General features: G+C 41.0%; 1 protein-coding gene across 3 annotated transcripts in view; it reads right to left on the reverse strand.

Annotated features, from left to right (window-relative positions):
- Positions 1 to 11358: 11358 nt before the first annotated feature.
- Positions 11359 to 22143, reverse strand: part of LOC140714241 (protein TBATA-like) — a 52264-nt gene continuing 41479 nt past the window's right edge. For all 3 annotated transcript variants that reach the window (XM_073025279.1, XM_073025278.1, XM_073025277.1), the window contains 2 exons: positions 19994 to 20040; positions 11359 to 14266 (listed from right to left, as the gene is read on the reverse strand). In XM_073025279.1, the coding sequence (XP_072881380.1) occupies positions 14154 to 14266; positions 19994 to 20040 (160 nt within the window). In that variant the 3' untranslated portion in view covers positions 11359 to 14153. The remainder of the gene's footprint in view (positions 14267 to 19993; positions 20041 to 22143) is intronic.

The raw sequence follows: 22143 nt of genomic DNA on the forward strand, positions 1-22143 counted from the left end.
CTGATCCTGCCACAATGTACAAAATCCTCCTATCCAGAGTAAGTCCGAAAGTATTATCCCTTATCAGAGACCTGCCGACCTACCAAGGGGCACTGGACGCCCTCAAAAGACAGTACCTGCGGCCGGTGAACACCGTCTACGCAAGATATCACTTAGCGATGCGGTGACAATGAACCGGCGAGTCGAGCGGGGATTTTCTCCGAGCCCTACAGACACTCATGCGAGCTTGCGACTGCAAGGGACTGACAGCGGAACAGCATGCGGAGCTGCTAGTATTAGACACCTTCATTACGGGGATCAGGTCAGTGTACGTGCGCCAGCGGCTGCTGGAAAATGCAGATCTTACCTTACGCTCAGCGATCAAGACGGCCGACACACTGGAGGCTGCTCTGCACAACACTGATGCTGTCCAGCCGCGCGATCCCCCGCCGGTTCCGTGGACACTGCAGACCCGCCGCTGCCGCCCACGAGCGAATCGACCACCGCCGCCGCCAGTCGCAAGTCCATGAACTCCCTGAAACCGATCACAGCTGCTGCCAGTCGCAAGTCCATGCAGTGTTACTTCTGCGGACTCGAAAAGCACCCCCGAAAACGCTGCCCGGCCCGAGAAGCGACCTGCTCCAGCTGCGGGAAGAAGGGCCATTTCGCCAAGGTCTGAAAGTCGGAACCACGAGCGGGGTCGGGCAGCACTGCGTATGAGGCATGGGGGCCACCATCTTGCCTGCCCGCCTCGTGCGAGACATGGGAGTGGCCATCTTTGTCAGTGCCACCTCACTCCGCCCCCGACCCACCGGTGCTTACCGGGCACCAAGACAGCGGTTCAACTCTGGCCTCCGTAACCGTGGACCAAAGCACCCCACACCAACTTGCAAGGTCAATGATGGACATCCTGGTGGAGGGGCACAGGACTAGCTGCCTGTTTGACACAGGCAGCACTGAGAGTTTTATTCACCCAGACATGGTGCAACGCTGCGGACTCGTGACACGGCCGGTAAGCCAGAGGGTCACCATGGCTTCTGGGTCGCATTCCACAGACATCCGGGTGGGTTGTGTAGCAACATTGGTGGTGCAGGGCACAGAATATCGGAACTTTGCGTTCCTGGTCATGCCTCAACTGTGCGCGCCTGTGCTATTGGGGCTGGACTTCCAGAGCCACCTCAAAAGTGTGACTATGGCATATGACGGGCCCCTCCCACCACTCACTGTCAGGAAGTCCTCCCCGAGGCACTCCACTCTATCCGCTCCCTGTTATGTACGTCCACCAATGCCACCCCTCATGAGCGCCTCTTTTCTTTTCCCAGGAAGTCTGCCACTGGGACCACCCTACCGGCTTGGCTGACATCCCCAGGGCCAGTGCTGCTCCGGAAACATGCGAGGAGCAATAAATACTCCCCGCTGGTTGAGAGGGTTCACCTACTACATGCGAACCCCCAGTATGCCTACGTGATCTTCCCTGATGGGCGGGAGGACACGGTCTCCGTCCACGACCTGGCGCCCACAGGAGCAGCAGACCACTACCCCGAACACTCCATGGTGACTATGAACCCTGTACCCGAGGTGACACCGCACACACCGAGCCCTACACAGACTCCTCACGACACTCCTATACCAGGCGTCTCGCACACGCATATACCAGGCGCCTCGCACACGCATGAGGGATCACTGACGCCTAGTCGGCTGACACCTCCAGTTAGGCCGGAACCAGCACAACCACCATCTCCGGTGCAATCACCACCGGCACCTGTGCAATCACAGCCGGTGCTACGTAGATCCCAGCGACAGATTCGACCACCTGATAGACTTAACCTGTAAATATACTTGTAAGAAACTTCACCCCATGGGGACTCTCTTTTAAAACAAAGGTGGGGTGAATGTGGTGAACTACATATACCTGTCTGGACACGCCCCCCCCGCTGACTGCTCCTGTGGCTCCTCCCACTGACCCCGGTATAAAGGCGATTGGAGACACAGCCCCGGCCTCAGTCTCCAGGATGTAGTGTGGTGGTCAATTGCTGCTTGTTCTTTCTTCCAGCCAATAAAAGCCTATATCTCGCCTCACGTCTCCGAGAGTTATTGATGGTGCATCAAGTTGCCATATTAAGCCGTAATGGATGCTTTCTATGGTGCATTGATAAAAATCGGTGAGGATCAAAGAGGAAACAAATTCCTTTAATCTCCTGAAGAAGCAGAGGTGCAGGTGTGCTTTCTTAACTGTGGTATATATGGGGTTGGACCATGATGGGCTCTTGGTGATGTTCACTTGAAAACTTCAACCCTCTCTAGCTCAGCACTTTTGATGGAAACAGGAATGTGTGTACTGCCCATCTTCCTGAAGTCAACTAGTAACAGCTTGTATCTTATTCAAGAGGAAACATTACCTGGATCTTGGTATAAAATCCATGATTTAACTGCAGGTTAGAATAAAATAAAATAATATTTTCTGCTAACCGGGAACTGCATTGCAACACTGGAGATGAAAGATTCAAATTTCAGTGTCATTTATGTTCATTGGTTAATTATAAACAACAATAATGCTCTCTAGGCCAAGGATTGAAAGCATCTTATCTGCCTATCATGCATTTTTGAAGAATGTAATGATTACACCATTTGCTTGTATTTGGGACATATAAAACAAAGATGTTCTGTTTACTATCAGCTGCCAGGAGTATTCTGACCCAGTACTCAAAAGCCAAATAAAGTACGTGAGCAATCCTACAGTGCATTTAACTTCACAAGAAATGGTTTTCCCAAGCAGCAGCACGTTCACTAACTGCAGTTTATAACCTGTGCTACACTCATTATTAACAGAAATTGTTAGTTACTGGAAAATTTCCTCTTAAGTGGAAAAATACTGGGATTACAATGATCAAAAATAATATTTCCAAAGAGGAATGATGTCGCATCTACAAACCACGTTACTTTAAATTGAAAGAATATGGTTTACATTCTTAAAGGGGAATTTCAGATGTAATATTGATTAACGGGCAATAGCCTGACAAACTTTCTTATCAGGTACATTGACAAGCAAAGAAATCCAACAGTTAGATCATTGTCCAAGCTATTCGGTACTCAGAGATTTCTGATTTTACTCATTCTTTAAGAACTTTTGGGAACACTTGGATATTAAACAGATCATCATATCTAGCAAAAACCAAAGATCCTAGGTCCCAGGGATTGGATGTTTTTGCAAGCAGGAAATACAAGAGCCGGTCATTCAACAGTCTTGGAGTTCAAGCCTGGATTTTGGGTCCCATCATCAGCTGGTCCGGGGGTTGATACCGAAGGTCAGACCCTGAAGGTTGAAGGAGGGCTGGAGGTCAAAGCCTGGAGACTGGAAGCCTGTCCTGGAGTTGGAGGATTGTCCTTGTGTGTTGCTGTGTGGGAGGAAGTAAATGGGCTTCTTCTGCTGTTGGTGTTTTGTTATTTGTTCTCTTCTGTTTTGTCATGCTCTGTGTTGTGGGCATTGTGGGCATGCTATGTTGGTGCCAGAATGTATGCTGACACTCATGAGCTGTCAACACTTCATTCTTTGCTTCCTTAAATATTCTGTGATAGATCCCATCAGGCCTTGGGGACTTACCCTAACCCTTACAGCAACACCTCCATAACCAAGGCAGATGGGGCGAGTTCCCTTAACACCTCCCCCCCCCCCCCCGAGCGTGAGCGTCAGTGAAATAACGACTTGAGCGCTTACTGTGGAGTTGCCAGTCACCCAGGCATCAAATACACACTGCCTCTGGGAAAACGGTGCCACCAGGTAGACACGAGGGGCCTTCTATCTAGTAAGCTACCTACAGCTCCTTACACTAGCACCATAGCCCGCCTCAGTCTCTTTGTCTTCCTCCACATCCCGACGCACACAGGGGATTCCAGCACTCCAGGCAACTTTCAGGTCTGGACTCTGAGTGTGCAGACTGGGATTCCTACCAAGTCTATCTCTCGCTCCTTCTGCATCACGGCCATTGGCGGACATCCCTTGAGGTCTGGGCGTAGTCAGAATGTGCACAAGGCTTATACACATGAACATCCGAGAGCACTGAGAGTTTATCCAATTTCCCCTTATTGACTCACCCAACATTCCTCTCAACTTAGCTCTCCACTGACGACCTGGTCATCCAGTTCGTTCCTGAGTTAGAGACCTCCCTGCCTGCAACCTCCACCCCATAAATCTGTGGAAACCCTTGACCCCACCAAACTTCCACAGGAATACCTTGACTAGCCATCACTTTCAGTAACAGGGAAGCCAGCACCTTGCCATTTCAGAGACCACATGACTGCACAATCCACCACCTCCCAGGTTCCACCTCTCCCCAAGTCTGTCTGTTCTCCTTCAGCACTGCTGAGACCCAAGCCAGGAATTACTACATCATTGAAATGGTACAGCGTAGATTCATTAAAACATCCCAGTCCCCAGCCAGAACAGGATTCATTTTTCATCAAAAAGAAAGATGGGGGTCTCCATCCTTCCATTGACTGCCACAGGCTCAACAAACTCACCATTAAGGACCACTACCATCTTCCCTTGATAGATAGCACATTCAAAATACTCCACGGGGCCCAGATCTTCAGCAAACTGGATCTATGGAGTGCCTACAACTTCATCCCAATCCGTCCGAGAGATGAATGGAAGACAGTGTTCGTAACGCCCACTGGCCACTGTGAATACTTGGTGATGCCTTTTGGACTTTGCAACAATCTAGCCATCTTCCAATCTTTCATTAACAAAAATGTTCCAAGGGTATGTCTTTCACCACATGACATAACCAGAGAGTGTGCACTGTCGTTGGATGGCCCCGACTGCACTCAAACTGCTACAACTTCTTGGGCTTCTCCAACTTCTACCGCTGGTTCATTAGAAACTACAGCCAACTCACCACTCTCACCTCCCTCACCGAGTTACCCGCTTCACAAATAGCCTAGTCTGTGGCCGTGGACCACACTTTCGAGGAGCTCGAGACGCTTCACCACTGTTCGCATTCTCTGCCATCGGAACCCCACTGAACCTTTTGTGGTAGAGGTGGTTGCATCTGATGTAGGCTCCAGGGCCGCCTTCTCCCAGCAAGGACCAGATGGGAAGACACACACTTGTGTCTTCTTCTTGTGTTGGTTCAACTCTACACAGCACTGATATGGAATAGGATCTATGCACCATTAAATGGGCCTTGGAGGAATGGAGACTTTACCTGATGGGAAATACCAAGTCCTTCCTGATCTGGACTGACTACCAAAACCTCATATCCATTCAACAGACCCACCAGTTCAACCCACATCAGGCTCACTGGGCCCTCTTCTTCGAGCGATTCAACTTCACCATCTCCTACTGACCCAGCTCCAAGAACACTAAGGTGGACGCTTTGTCACAACAAATTGACCAGTTGAAATGGGGATTAACACTCAGCCCATCATTCCATCTTCCCGGATTCTCGCCCTGATCATCTGGGACCCTGAGAATCAGATCTGCCAGACCCTGCAGCACGAACCTACTCCGGCCAACACACCTGACAACTACATAATACCATATGACTATAAGACACTGGAGCAGAATTGACCATTCGGCTCATCGAGCCTGCTCCACCATTTCATCATGGCTAATCCATTTCTCTTTAAAACCCATTCTCCTGCCTTCTCCCCATAACCTTTCACACCCTGACTTATCAAGAACCTATCAAGCTCTGCCTTAAATAGACCCAATGACTTGGCCTCCACAGCTGCCTGTGGCAACTAATTCCACAGATTCACTACCCTCTGGCTAAAGAAATACCTCCTCAAGAGTGATGCAAAATACTTATTCATTTTGTCCGCCATTTCCGTGTCCCCGATTACTACCTCTACGACATCATTTTCCAGCAGTCCATTATCTACTCTAATCTGTCTTTTACTCCTTATATACCTAAAAAATTTTGATATCCTCTTTGATATTATTGGCTAGCTAACGTTCGTATTTCATCTTTTCCCTCCTTATGGCTTTTAGAGTTGTTTTCTGTCGGTTTTAAAAGTTGCCCAATCCTCTAACTTCCACCTAATTTTTGCACTATTATATGTCCTTTCTTTTGCTTTTATGTTGGCTTTGACTTCCCTTGTCAGCCACAGCTGTGTCATCCTGTTTTTAGAATACTTCTTATTTAGGATGTATCTATCCTACACCTTCCAGATTGCTCCCAGAAACTTTGGCTGATCCATAAGTTTGAAACCCTGTTCTCTGCAATGGTTTTTCAGCCATGCATTCATCTGACAAATCATCCGATTCTTATCCTCCTAGGCATGTAGCAGAAACAGCAGTCAAGATATTGCTACCCTAGAGGTCCTGATTTTCAAATTTCTACATAGCTCCATAAAGTCTCTTCAGTAACTCCTTGCTTTTCCTACCTCTGTCATTGATGCCAATATGTAAGAAGACTTCTGGCTGCTCACCCACCCCCCGCTTAGAAATCTGGGCATCCAATCCAAGACATTCCTGACCTTGGCACCTGGGAGGCAGCATTCCATCCAGATGTCTCTTTCGAGTCCACAGTGTCTATTCCTCTCTCTATGGAATCCCCTATCACTACTGCATTCCTCTTCACCTCTCTTCTCATCTGAGCCTCAGTGCTAGAGACCCAGTCGCTATTGCTCCCTTCAGTTAAACCCCTCCCCCCCCCCCCCCCCCCCCCAAGTAGGTCATTCCACCTTAACAGTATCCAAAATGGTATTCTTATTACTGAGGGAAACTAGCTACCCATATTTATCCCTCCCCTGACAGTCATCCATTTACCTGCCTTCTGCAACTTCGGGGTACCTGGAGCTTCTGTCTATCATCTCCTCAGTTTCCCATATGAGCCAATGGTCTTCGAGCTGCCGTTCCAGTTCCTTAACATTGTCTCTGATGCAGATGTGGTTATCTGGGAAGCAGGCAGTCTCCCAGAACTCCCACATCTCACACAAAGAACACAATACAGCCCCCGGAGCTATTCTCACTACTCTAGCTATGCACTGACAGGCGAAGGATGAAGAAGAAGAAACACCAGACACTTACTTCATCCAAGTCCATTCACACCGAAGCCTTATGAGCCTAAACCTCCTCATTCTAACCCTTGTCTACTCACACAATGCCTTATTTTTATTTGTCCTTCTAATGAATTGTGACTGTACATGCACGTGCACTTTGAGGCACTCCAGTGGGACCACTCCTCACCACTCACTGGTCAGTGACAGACTCTGGATTTTCTGTGATGTTGGTTCTGGTGGCCCACCACCATCGCAGGCACATGTCAGCTTGCTGCTGTCTGCCTTCAACGTGTCCAGTCCAATTCCTCCAACCAGCAGCACATTAGGCTCCTGCAGCCTCTGCTGGTTCCTCGACACCTGTGGTCCCTCATTGCCATTGATTTCATCAGGGGTTTACCACCTTCTGATGGGGGCCATGGTGATCATGACAGTAGTGGACTGGTTCTCCCAGGCTGCCCACTTCCTTGGTCTTCCCAGAGTTCTGTCAGCCACTGAGATACCTGAACTGTACCGGGTTCTCCAACACATAGTTCGCCATCATGTTACTCTAGGACATTACGTCAGACTGGGGCCCACAATTCATCTCCCACTTCTGGCGAGCCTTCAATTCCCTCCTGCGCACCTCAGTGAGTTTGCCCTCTGCCTATCATCTGCACACCAACAAACAGTCAGAAAGAGCCTATCAACAAGTGGAGAAGTTTCTGCATTGCTTCACCGCCTCCGACCCTTCCACATGGAAGAAGTATCTGCTTTGGGCCGAACAGTTCCACAATCTACACTCCTCCTCTCCCACAGGTATGTTACCCTTTGAAATGCTTCATAGCCAAGAACCCCTGTTGTTCCCCACCTTCCAGGTTCCAAGAGCAATTTCTTCTATGCTCTGGACTTACCTTTTTAACAGTAATTTTAAATAGATTTCTAACATTGACTCCTCAATCATATTCCTAAATTATTTTTAAGTGAGCTTTGATGACAATTTAAAAGTTCTTGTGAACAATCTATTGCATTCCCTTCAAGTATCCAGTTACTTATCTCAATGAAAAATGTTCTGTCAAACATGTTTATCATTTGACATGTTTATCTTCTTTGATTTACTGTATCCGCATTAGCTTGAAGTGACAATCGTGGTTCATCTGTATCTGACAAAATAACTGGTTTACTGTATAACAGCTCAGTTCCTCACTTTGAAGTAAACTTTTATTTGGCCATATATTAATTACTATGAAGTTTGAAATATGTTATAGATTGCTGCCTTGCTTTTTTATTTAGGAAAAAGAAAATGGCTGTGCTTTAAAATGAGATGGACTTCCCAGTGGCCTTTTGATTGGATATATAATCTACTCGTGTAGATATCTTTACTCAATGTACCATGACTACAGAAACTAATTACTCTTAGTGAAATACAAGTACATTAATCCAGGTATTGATTTCAGTAAAGTATGCTTTACTTATTAAAAGTTGGGGAAGCCTTTGTTAAAGCTATCTAGTTAAACCCGTTTTCTTAGCTTTGTATCTATGGAAAAAAATCATCCAATCATGAGCAAATTAAGTTTACTTTGAAAATGTTATATAAATACTACAAGGATATACTTAGAATGTTTAGTTTGTTTAAATTGCTTAAAATAGTCAATTGTTTCTAAAAGTTTTGATTTGTAATTTATTTGATTATTGCTGAAGAAGGGCACAAATTTGCTATTTAATAGGTTTTTGTGGTGTTATACATCATCCAAAAATAAAACACTGTGGGCGGCAATAATCTGTAACAAAAATCAAAATGCAGGAGAAGCTCATTGTTCAGATGTGAAGAGAGAAATAGTTAATCTTCAGAGCAAACACGAGGAAATCTGCAGATGCTGGAAATTCAAACAACACACACAAAATGCTGGTGGAATGCAGCAGGCCAGGCAGCATCTATAGGGAGAAGCACTGTCAACAGTGACTGCATATAGATGCTGCCTAGCCTGCTGTGTTCCACCAGCATTTTGTGTGAGTTGTTAGTTACTATCTTCACGTCAATTCCACAGATGCATAATAACATGTTCAGTGCATAATATGATAAAACTTGGAAAGGGTGCAGACATGGTTTACAAAATTGATACCAACAATGAGTAACCTTCTGTCTGAATCAGAATCAGGTTTATTATCATCGGCATGTGATGTGGAATTTGTTAACTTAGCGGCAGCAGATCAATGCAATACATACTATAGAAGAGAAAAAAAGCTAATAATATTAATAAATAAATTTTAAAATAATAATAAATAAATAAATGAATTATGGTATACTGTTCATATATTGAATAGATTTTAAAAAGTGTGCAAAAACAGAAATACTGTATATTAAAAAAGTGAGGTAGTGCCCAAAGATACAATGTCCATTTAGGAATTGGTTGGCAGAGGGGAAGAAGCTGTCCTTGAATCGCTGAGTGTGTGCCTTCAGGCTTCTGTACCTCCTACCTGATGGTAACAGTGAGAAAAGGGCATGCCCTGGGTGCTGGAGGTCCTTAATAATGGATGCTGCCTTTCTGAGACACTGCTCTTTGAAGATGTCCTGGGTACTTTGTAGGCTAGTACCCAAGATGGAGCTGACTAGATTTACAACCTTCTGCAGCTTCTTTCAGTCCTGTGCAGTAGCCCCTCCTTGCCAGACATTGATGCAGCCTGTCAGAATGCTCTCCATGGTGCAACTATAGAAGTCGTGGAAAGATACTCAAGATCGTGCTTTTGTTCTTCTTACACCAGAGAAGGTTAACCAGAGGTTTTTATAGAATCCATAAGGATTTTTAAGCTGCTAAGTAGAGAATAAAAAAGTGTTTCCATGAGCAAGATGTTTGGTAGCTTATTGCAGCTTACTACTTTCAAAGGAAGACTGGAAATAAAATATTTCAGGCAATTCAGTAAAAATATATAAAAACATGTTTTTTAAAGAAAATATTAACTCATCTAACCTTTCTCTCAGAAGGTAAACATTTCCTCCAACTGAATACATTACCTATCTCAAAAACTCAGTATTATGCAACATCAGATCCTTCTGGAATCTTCTGTAGTTCTTGAAATTGTGCCAAGCTATAAGACTGAAATTTGGAAGGAGAGCAGAGCAGTGATGTAAATTGTGGCTGTATCAGTTCTCTAAAAAGAGCTCTTTGAAATTGCAGTGAGAGCCTATACAATCCCACCCATGTCGCAGTGTTGTAGGGTCATGGACACCCCCTGGTGATGCTCCTAGTACTATAGTGACAATCCTGTAACCACCAGCAATTGCATGTTAATGTTATTCAATGACAAACCTATACCCACTAGTATTGTAAATCTATGAAATGCCAATAACGCCTGTGTACAGCAGTAAAATCCCATATTATATAGTCACATTCCTTAGCATCAGCTTGTCTTCAAGGATGTGGTCTGACAGAGGCTGGACCCCGAGAACCCAAACTTAACATTGGCTCAACCTTTAAGGATACGGGCTTGACATCAACTGGACCCCACGGACAGGCATATTCAGCTGTCATCAGTTTCTGCCATCAACTGAGCCAAGGACTTTGGCTCAATATTCATTAGGTTCCACATTGCTGGACCAACTTTGGCTGAAACCAGAATACCTCAGCCCAAATGGCTCAGCAGTCAATTAGGGGAATTTCAGTTATCTTGGTTTTTCAGTCACAGCCTCCATAATGTTGCTTCTGGTTATCTTTAACCAGAGTTTCAGTGTAAACCATGTGAGGAATCAACATTCCCTCTTAGAAGGAATTGTTCCTTTCATGAGAATTCCTGGGCTCACCTCCATGTTCTCTGATGGTTTAATGGGAAAGATAGCATTCTGCATCAAATGGTCTCCTATTTTCCTTATAGAAATGGGAAATCCTATAACACACAGGACTGTTTCCACCCTAGGAGAAACAGATATTAGAAACCTCACACAATATTACTCTCCACTTACTTCAGTGGAATGCAAAGTCAACCAAATGTAAGATTGTGATTGGATTCAGTCTCACTAATTTTCAAAGGATTGGTTGGATCAGTCATCCCAGCCATTTTTTAATACAGTCCACTTTACAAAAAAATTTGGAAGTTAAGAATGTGTTAATTAATTACTACAAATGCAATAAATCTATGCAATGGGATTTGCAATTATAGTGGCATTAATTGAGTTGCTTTCAAAAATAACTCAGACTAAAAGAGGTTTGAAAAGTTTATATTTTTGATTGTTGAAGTTCATTCTGCTTATAACGTGCCTCACATAACTTGGTTGAAATAAAGAATGAACATGATGTGCAAGCTCAATAATTTGGCTTGTTATTTTTGTCAGAAATAAAGATAACTCATGCGCAGAATTAGTTGGAGTAATAACTGATTTTAATAACGCTAAGCATGGTGTAATAATCAATATCACTCAGGTGTCACATGAGCAACAGAAAAAAGTATCTACAAATTCATAGTTATTCCTGCTGAATTGTGAGGCAAAACTGGTAAGGATTATTTCCTTTACATGATAATAGTCTTCCTCGATTTAATGCAGACACTTGAAAATTTAATACACATAGTAATTGAAATTGCCTACTTTCCTCAAGATTGTTCTGCTATCTAATTCCACACTGGATGGCCGAGCTGTAAAGTAATTTCCCTTTTCATAGATGGAAGTGGGGTAAGAAAGGGAGGCAGAGTTTCCATCAGCAATCCTAGAAAGTTGGGTTTCCTTGTATATTGCAGGCTTTGACATTCAATATATTTCTATTTTCCAGGGTTTTCTGCTTACGTAGACTTAAAGTGCTTGTTTTTGATAGGAAGTATTATAGAAGTGGCCATGGCCAGAAGAATATCCTGCAGCTGCTAGTGCCAATACAAATATGGGTTAAAGGTGAGTCCCAAACCTTGTGTCAGAATCTGAAAATGTCTGAGGCCTAAGGGATTTGACCATGTTGCCAAGAACACTGGATATCTCTCTGAAGTCTGAATGGAGAAGAATGATGGAGAGTTCCAGTCTCTGATTCAGGACTAATTCTTGATTGGGGAACTTGATGGATGGGACAGGATGCAAAGTTGAAATTAGGCCTGAATCACTGCTCATTGTCCTTCAGATGCCAGATATCCTAAGGCACTTAGAATATGGTTCACTAGAGTAAAATCAAAGTATTTAATTGGTCAACATGTCCCATTACTAATAAATATTAAAAGGTGAGAGAGCTGGAGATCAGTTGGGTGACATCTTTAAATTTAGTCACATACACTCCAGAATCAATGTCACCCAAATTTTAGAGGTTGAGGTACGGTATGCAGACAATGTCTCCACTTGTCCATGCTCAAAATCCAGACTTTGTTGACCAAAGCATGCAAGAGGATAGACTTATACTCATGTACAAGGTCCTTTACCTGTATCTCTCTGCCCACTGACAACAGAGGTTCACAATGAGATGCTAGATAATGTGGACTGCATCCCTTATCTCAAGAACCATCTCTCAGTAAAGTCACATATCAATAATGAAATTCACTGTACCTTTAATGCACCAGATCTACCTTAGACAATTGAGGAAAATGGTATCTTGTGGTTTAATAGATAACACCTCTGCTCTCTTTTATGCCTCTGATTTCTGGTCTATATACAGCAGGAATCTCAATACACTGGAAAAATTAATTGGACTGATAAGTAAACAATGTTAGCATCTCTCCAAGACCATTGACCCCAGGACATTTCTAATCTGGAGTGGCCATGTCATTTGCAAGGCTGATACCAGACTCCCAAAATAGATACTCTAATCTGAGCTCTATCATGGGAAGAGGTTATGAAGCAACAGAGGGAAAAATTAAATGTATGCTCAAAACCTCCTTGAAATACAACATTCCTCAGGGGGATTGGGAGCATAGAAACCATGTATAAGTGGTGGAACAAACACAACACCTCACAACTTACCCACCTGTCTGCACCATCAACTGTCTGTTGCCCAATCTGCGGAAGACTTTGGAGTTCCAATCACTTCTGAATTTATTAAATTGTAGTAGATCAAATAATCCTTTATTCCAAATGAACGCAGAAGGAAGAGGTATTTTCTCTGTCCTAGCAAGGCACTTTTTCTCAACCTAAGAAGAATAATTCTTATCCCATCAAAGTGGTTTCATAATTATTGTCCACAATGCACATTTGAGGAAAACTGCCAGTTATGCTAACCTTTGAGTTAATCTGCTTTTCCCCTCAGTTGAGAAATTGCACGTTGGGAAATCTACTTTTACCCAATGTGCTCATTTCATTTATTAGTGCCAAGTTCAACCTTTGCAGTGATAGACTGTGTGAAATCATTTTTTCATCATTTTAGAAGTTATGAATTCAAAACATCTTGTTTGAAGTGCACACAATGCAATCATACAATGTTTTACAAATATTCATTAACATCCAGAAACATATCGATATATTGATTGCAGAATTACAAGTATAAGCATGATCAAAATGTATTAATTTACAACTAATAACTAATAGAAAGTAGAAAAATTACATTTTAATACAGTAGGCAAAGGGTAATTTTCATGAAAGAAAAAAACATGCATTTATATTTGCTTTCTTTCCTCAAATCAGTCTAGCCTAAAGTCCTTCACTTGAACACTGCATTTTCAGTACAAGGAAAAGTGATATCCAATTTGTGAACAATAATATACATTTTTTTCATGTCTGACAAATAGAAATTCTAGTCAAATTGTCATTGAACAACAATCAATCTTTATGTTACTTGTATTGTAAAGAATTAATTTGAATGAAGAATAAATTGTGGGACTTTGTTCAATGAATATCAATTTAACTTACCCATTTAAACATTGGTTGCCCTAAATTAACAGACACTGATGGAGATCAATTTCCTGAACACTTGTAAAAAATAAAATACAAACTACAACCATTAACCTTGAATTGAATATCTGGCAATCAAATGTATACTTTGCATAATTGCAGTTTAACTCACAATGTTGATCAGTGAAACATTGGAAATAATTGTTTATTTGTGCTTTACATTTAATAGCCTGAAAGTCTTTTATGCAATGAAATCTGCTAAATTTAACTGAAAACTTGGATCTGCCTCTTTAAAACATGTCAGTAATATAATTGAAATATTGTCTTTTCATGTTACATTTTCGACGTGTTTCTATACAAACTTCAGTCATTAAGACAAATGCTTTACTTATCCTGGATACTTTCATTTAGATTCAGGATCCTTGCATTCTTCTGAGATTTCCTCTCTTCCACTAGTTTTTGTCACAGGAGACTTGCTTCTATGAATCAGAAGAACTTCTGCACTTCCTATGTGATCTAAGTAATGGATAAACATTCCTTATAATTATTTAACTGAGAGATATAATTATATAATTTATGCATGTCAAACATTTTCATAGTTTGCAACATTTTACTCCACACATGTCAAGCAAGATCACCACTGATCTAATTGGGTGGCACTTCTGCTTTTTTGTCTAATGTTCATTTCCCAAATTCAGCAGTAGAATCACTCAGTGGCACCATCATAAATAATTTGCAAAATGCACAAATTTAGTCAATAATTAGGAATTGATAAATTTATGTTTGTTATAATAAAAACATGCTGTTGAATTAATTCAACAGGTTAAACAGCATCTGCAGGGAAAAATGAACAGTGGACATTTCAGTTTAAGACTGTTCATCTGGTCTGAGAGAATAGAGGGGAGGTAGTCAGCATAAAGGGGTGAGGGCCCCTTTATGATTACTATCTCCCCTCCAACAGCTTGTTTCTTGCTCCAGATTCCAATATCTGCAGTCTCTTTTGCCTCCTTATATTTGTTATACATTTGGTGACTATTTTATCAGGTACAGGAAGTATTTAATAGAGAGTCCACTGAGTGTTTGTGGCTTATGTAATATTGGATGTGTATCGAGAATTGTCCTTCCTAGCTAATCCCTCAGAAGGACAGCTTGTTTCCATTCCAGATTTGTGAGTTCTGAGATGGCTAAGTAGGCCAACATAGGGGCTCCAGATTCTTCCACAGATGGGGCAGGAGGTGGCCATCGGGCAGGTAGGTGGCTTGTGAAATTGTGCTCCTTCTGTTGCTTACTGATGTCTTCCGTGTTTTCCCGATTCAAGGCCCCAATATCATCCCAAATGCTTTTTCTCTACTCTGAGTAATCATTGTCAAGAGATTCCTGGGAATTGTTGGGTATGTTGCTCTTTTTTAAAGAAGGTTTAAGCATAACTTTGAATATTTTTCTCCAGCCGCTTGGTAACCTCTTCCAATGCCTGGAATAGTCTGACAATTTTGGGATTCTGGTGAGAGGATACTGAATACATGGGCTGTCAAATGACCCAGTTGATCACTATTTGGGGTGTTGGTCTGGGAGAAGTCAAGACTCAAGATTCAATGTCATTTCCAGTACACAAGTGAAAAGAAGAAAAAAAATTGTTATCCAAAAAAATCACAATAAGATAAAGAATATATTAAAAAACACAATAAATATAAATACATAAGATAGCTTAAATAAATAGATTGATTATATGCCCATAAAGTGACATTAGGCATAAGGAGTATCAGTATATAAGGTGACTGACAGGAAATGATAGAGTAGTGGTGGTGGGGGTGTGAAAAGGTGGATTAGTGCAGAGGTGTTGATCAGCCCTACTGCTTTGGGAAAGTAACTATTTTTGAGTCTGGTGGCCCTTTTGTAGATACTACATAGCCTCCTCCCTGTTGGGAAAAGTCCATGGGTAGGTAGGTGGGCAGGATCCTTCATGATGTTACTGGACCTTTTCCAGCACCTGTCTGTATATATGTCCATGATGGTGGGTGGGCTGGTGCTAGTGATACATTGGGCAGGTTAGACCACCCACTGTCAATGAGATGATAAAAACACATACTGTAAGAAATGCTACTTCATGAAAGATTACACTGCATGTCAGATACCAGGACTGATCCCTCCCAATAGAGAAAACATATGGATCTGTACAAGCAAAAAGCCAATAAATTCAGAAAATGACAGGAAAAAAATTAATAGGGCAGACAACATTTGTGGAAAGGAAACAGTTAATATTCAGGTCCAGGACTTTTCATCAGAAGTGAATTCTTTCTCCACAGATGTTGGCTGATCTGCTGTATGTTTCCAGTTTGTCTATTTTTATACATTGAGGAGCTCTGGTGACTAAACCAGACCAGACAGGAAAATCTGTGAATTGGATTACATTTAATTGGATTGTTGATTCGTCAGGGCACCCACTTATTTGGGACAACTTGTACAGAACAGAAACAAATAGAGAGAATAGCTGGCATTCCCTTCGTTTCCTTGGAATGCTATGTCTCTTAATTGGTACTGAGACTATTGATGAACAGTTCCTAACTAGTGTCAATCATGTGCAGTAATGTGGCCATTAGACACAACATTTTGCTTTAAGCAAACTTTTTTTTAAATAGCCTGAATTTCATGAGCTTCTGTTTAAAAAGCAGTAGTTTTCTCACTGATAGTTGGCAAGAAAGAAACTGCAAGATAATTCAGAACCGTTTTGTTCACTGTGGTTTCAAACATTTAGGCTTAGAGATGCTAGAAATTACTGGGAGTGAAAATGAAACAATTTCACTACTTAAACAAGCTAGGAATTATGAAGAATTTGAAAGTATCAGCAATCCTCTTGAATGTTACAATGCAAATGACGACTTGGAGAATGCAGTTGTCAAAAGCATAGTGTGAAGGCCGTCCATTTTCAGCACTAGGTGTCTGCACTGATTTTTGTTCATTTACAATCAATCAAAAGAATGTACAATGTACACTGGAAGATTTCCTCTGTCACTAAGTATTAGGAGTTAATGCACTGCCTTATAGTACTGCAGTAGTATTGGTAGTGTTCTAATTTGTTCTGTATTTCATTTAAATGCATAATCTGCTACTTAGTTAAATGGTAGTTTGTCTTTTTATACTCCTTTTAAAATATTTCCATGTAAATATTCCTTTTTAAATACTTTGGCTAATTTGGACCACAACTTAATTGGACCAAAATGTACTGGTCCTAATGTGTTCAAGTTAACTGGAAACCTCTGTATTTGTATTTCCTGAGACACAAGAGAAGAGAACTGCACTATATAATAATGTTTTTAAAAGGAGATACTAGAGAACATATTAAGCATATTCCAACCTACCTGAAAAGAAATAATTGGATAGTACTGGTTCTTTACCTAACCAGGTGTAGAGAATATCCTCTTATTCTTTCTCAATGGAGCTATGGTTCTTAACTTGTGATTAGTTTTGCAGAGTTTAATTACTTATTCATCAGAGATCAGATTATTTGTAATTCAGGAGTGATTTGGATTCAGTCCAGTCTGAAGGAATGGCTCAAGGCAGAGTTAATTCTAAGGAAGTGCCTATGGACATGGAGAATTACAGAGTTCACCAAATCCATCTTTAAATTGAAATGACTAGCAGAAAGAAGTAATTGTGGAGAACTGTGAGACAAAAGGAAAGACAGGGAAAGCACCATCAAGCTATAAATTTTATCAAAGGCCGTGTGAGAAACTGTTAAATATCCTGCAATGGCAGGGGAGGTGGGGCGGGGAAGAACAAGATTTAAAAACTAAATGTTTGGAGTGAGAGTTCTGTGAGTGGAAATTCAGAAAACTCAAGAGATTGGACAATTATTAGCACAGTGTGACAAAATGAGTGGTAATAAATGGAATCTCAGACAGGGACATTATGGACAAACATAAGAGTACAATTCTTTCCCAGGTTCCACCCCTGTGAATGGTTTGCAACACAAACACTCTATAAGTCAGAAATTCAGCTGCAAACTGAATTCCCATCCAGCAGAAGATGCCAGCAGCCCCATAATAGCCAGTAAGTCCATCCTGCAGGAACCCCAATACTTGTTTGTATGTAGGGCTGTAGACAAGTCAGGCATTCTTAAGCCAGTAAGGACCTGTATACAGGACCTGTAGAAAAAAGCACTATCTAATGTGCAAAATATTTGCAACAAAATAGATGAATTAATGGCACAAATAGAATTCAATAATTATGAAGTAATAAACATTGTGGCTGTGGAAGGATGGGAATTAGATATTCCAGACTAGTGACTTTTCAAAAGTATAGGCAAAATAGAAAACAAAGTAATATTACAGAATGTTATAACACAAGTGAGAGGAAGAGCCTTAGCTTAGAAAATCAAGAAGAGGAATAAGTTGGATAGAACGAGGCACAAACCACACTGATGGATGTTGTACATACAATGAACTCCAAAGAGTGGTCATATTGCAGGCACAGAAAAAAACAGGAAATCTGAGGAGCATGTAATAAAGGTCATGCAATAATTGTAAACTTCATATAGTCTGAGTAAATGAAGATGAAGAGTATAGACAGTGAATTCATGGAGAACACATGAGATGGTTTTCTAGATCAGGAAAATGAGAAAGAAATATATTATTTCAGATTTATTATTGTGTTATGAATAGGGGGTAGTGGAGACTCTGGTAATTAAAGAGCATTAAAAGAACAGGGATTACAATATATGCATTGGAGATAACTTAGATCTATCGGAAATTGGTCCGATTTAGTCTAATCTGAATACATTGAAATATAAAGACAGGGGATGTAAGTTAACTATGATGGTTTGCAAAACTACACAAAAGGATATAATAATAAACAAGCATCAAGCAATACTTGACAAATTAGTACCTTGTTTCAAGATTAACTGATACTTTAAGGTAAAATATTCCAGACTGTTGTGGAATGAAGACTGTTTAATGGACAGAAATAACGTGGGAATGAATGGGCAATTTTTGGAATGGGAGGGTGCGTGTAATTGGATATGTTAATGTTCTGTGCTATTAAAACTGGAAGAAGGCAGCTTGAATGCTTGTTGGTGCGGGCTTTCCGAATCATTGCTTCCGTTAACCACCTATTCTGTTCTTTCACAGTCACTCTGTTTGTTCCCCCAACCTTTCCCTCACCCTGCAGCAAATTTGATATTAACTTTCCTAGTTCTGATTAACAGTGGCACCAGCTTCTTTTTGAGATAATAATCAAAGCGCAAAAGATGACTTAGAATTAGCAATGAAGTGTAAATTTTGATAATAATTTTGTCCAGCATTTGTTGCAGGAGAAGTCAATCCTCTTGAATTCAGGTCACATTTATTTTCTTTACATCATGATTTAATCCCCTGGGGAGTGGATCAAGAGAGTTTTAAGGAAACATGATGGAATTCTCAGATTACACTGACAACAGAGTGGGCTGACAGAATTATTTTGCCTGGACTAGACTTCCCAGCAGTTTTTTTTATTTCAAAATTCCAGTATTTGCGTGTTTTGTTTTTTGTTCATTTATTATTTATTGTAATGCTTGCACTTTACGCAGTCCTGTGTAGGTCAGTAGTCTAGTGTAGCTTTCTCTGTGTTGTTTTCTTACGCAGTTCAGTCTAGTTCTTGTACTGTGTCATGTAACACCATGGTCCTGAAAAACGTTGTCTCATTTTTACTATGTACTGTACCTCCAGTTATGGTCAAAATGACAATAGAAGTGACTTGACTTGACTTGATATCTTACAGCATGGCAAATGCCAAATAAACTGAAATAAAACTATCACTCTTTATTTTCCTCTTCTCACACTCTTATGTTACCTTGTCTTTTTTCTCCCTTATCCAGTTCAGCCTGGAAAATAAATCTGCCTATTTTACTATGGTTAATTACATCCTTTATGTTGTTCAAAACCTCTCTGACGGTGATTTGAATATTGTACGTGGGTGAGTACAAAGGAGAGCTACATGCTCCTTCAGCAGGCCAATAAATGCTCTCAAAACTAAGTCTTTATAATGGAATCAAATAGTAATCAGTTTTACCAAACACAAAAAGAGGTAAAAGTTCAAAAAAATGCCAAGTATTAAAACTTCCACTTAAATGCAGAGCACATGATAACCTGCAGTACAGTACCACACAATATAAGGGCACTGACAGTACTATGCACACAAAAGGAGATTCAGTTTCTTTAAACTTGCAAAATCATTAAACCCTTGTGTTAAGTTAAAGAAGCTGATACTCACCAGGTTGGTCTTCTTCAATATTTTCAGGCTTCTTTTTCAGATAATACCTGAATAAGCAAAACACAAAGGATGCTATAGAAGCCACAATAATGTGCGTATTTTGATGACATTTTTGCCAGCACTTGTTACAAAAGGATAAGTAATTTATAACAATCAATGTTTAATAGAAACCAACAAACTAATACTTAAACTGCAAAATATTAAACCTTTTATTGGCCATCCCTAATTGTCTTTAAACCGAGTGGCTTGCTTCATTATGATCTAAGACCATTAGACCACAAGACATGGGAGCAGAATTCGGCCATTCAGTCCATAGAGTCCACTCCGCCATTTTATCATGGCCGATCTTGGATCCCATTCAACCGCACACACCTGCCCTCTCACCATATCCCTTGATGCCCCGACCAATCAGAAATCTATCAACTTCCACTTTGAATATGCCCACAGACTTGGCCTCCACTGCAGAATATGGCAGAGCATCCCACAGATCCACTACTCTTTTGCTAAAAATAATTCCTCCTTACTTCCGTTCTAAAAGGTTGCCCCTCAATTTTGAGGCTGTGCCCCCTAACTCTAGATACCCCCAGCCAGAGGAAACATCCTCTCCACATCCACCTTATCTAGTCCTTTCAACATTCAGTAGGTTTCATTGAGATCCCCCCGCATTCTTCTAAATTCCAGTGAGTATGGGCCTAAAGGTGCCAAATGCTCCTCATATGTTAACCCCTTCATTCCTGCAATCATCCTCATGAATCTCCTCCCGAGCGTCTCCAATGACAATACATCCTTTCTGAGATAAGGGGCCCAAAACTGTTGACAATACTCCATGTGGCCTGACAAGTGTCATATATAGCTTCAGCATTATCTCCTTGCTTTTATATTCTATTCCCCTTGAAATGAATACCAACATTGCTTTTGCCTTCTTTACCACAAACGCAACCTTTGAATTAATCTTCTGCAAGACTTTCACAAGGAGTCCTAAGCCCCTTTGCACCACTGATATTTGAATTTTCTCCCCATTTAGATAAAAGTATGCATTATTGTTCCTTTTACCAAAATGCATTATCATATATTTCCCAACTCTACATTCCATCTGCCAATTTTTTACTCATTCTTCCAATTTGTCTAAGTCTTACTGCAATTGCATTGCTTCCTCAGCAAAACTTACCCCTCCACCTATCTTTGTATCATCCGCAAACTTTGCCACAAAACCATCAATTCCATTATCTAAATCATTGACAAACAATGTGAAAAGTTATGGCCCCTATACTGACCCTTGAGGAACACCACTAGTTACTGGCAACCAACCAGAAAAGATCTCCTTTATTTCCACTCACTGCCACCTGCCTGTCAGCCATTCCTCTATCCATGCCAGCATCTTTCCTGTAACACCACAGGATTTTATTTTGTTAAGCAGCCTCGTGTGAGGCACTTTATCAAATGCCTTCTGAAAATCCAAGTAAATGACATACATTGCCTCTCCATTGTCCACCCAGCTTGCTACTTCCTCGAAGAATTCTAATAGATTTTTCAGGCAAGATTTTCCTTCACAGAAACCATGCTGATATTGACATATTTTATTATTATTCTCCAAACCTTGTCCTTAATAATGGACTCCAGCACTTTCCCAACCACTGAGGTTAGGCTAACTGTCTAGCAATTCTATATGAGTTGATTTCAACTATCCTTCTCACTTAGAAATAAGTATCATTTTTATGGGACTGAGAAACTCATTAAGTAGGCAGTTTTATATTCCACACAATCAATACTAGCTGTTCTTTTCCTTCAGTTGCATTTGTCTCATACATAATCAATGCTAATCACTTAGATAACTCTGAAATGGTTCCAGATTCTCTGAGTAAGGAATTTCACTTATAATTTCAATCCATTAGTAACTCACAGGTGTTTAACTGCTTAAAACATGAGGGTAAATGGAAAATATTTTCTAAAAATTAATTAAAAAGCATCAGAGAAAATAAACAGAAATGACTAGAAATTCATTGCCAGTTGATAGTGCTAATCATGCTGTATGGTAACAAAATCCATTGTACGATGCCTCTGAAATTCATTCTCTTGACTATATAGTGATTTTATCACTACAGACAGTAATGAATTTCTAGGTAAAGTGGCTGATAATAGACAAGATTGTA

This window comes from Hemitrygon akajei, chromosome 21, assembly GCF_048418815.1.
Source record: "Hemitrygon akajei chromosome 21, sHemAka1.3, whole genome shotgun sequence".
Taxonomy (NCBI): Eukaryota; Metazoa; Chordata; class Chondrichthyes; order Myliobatiformes; family Dasyatidae; genus Hemitrygon; species Hemitrygon akajei.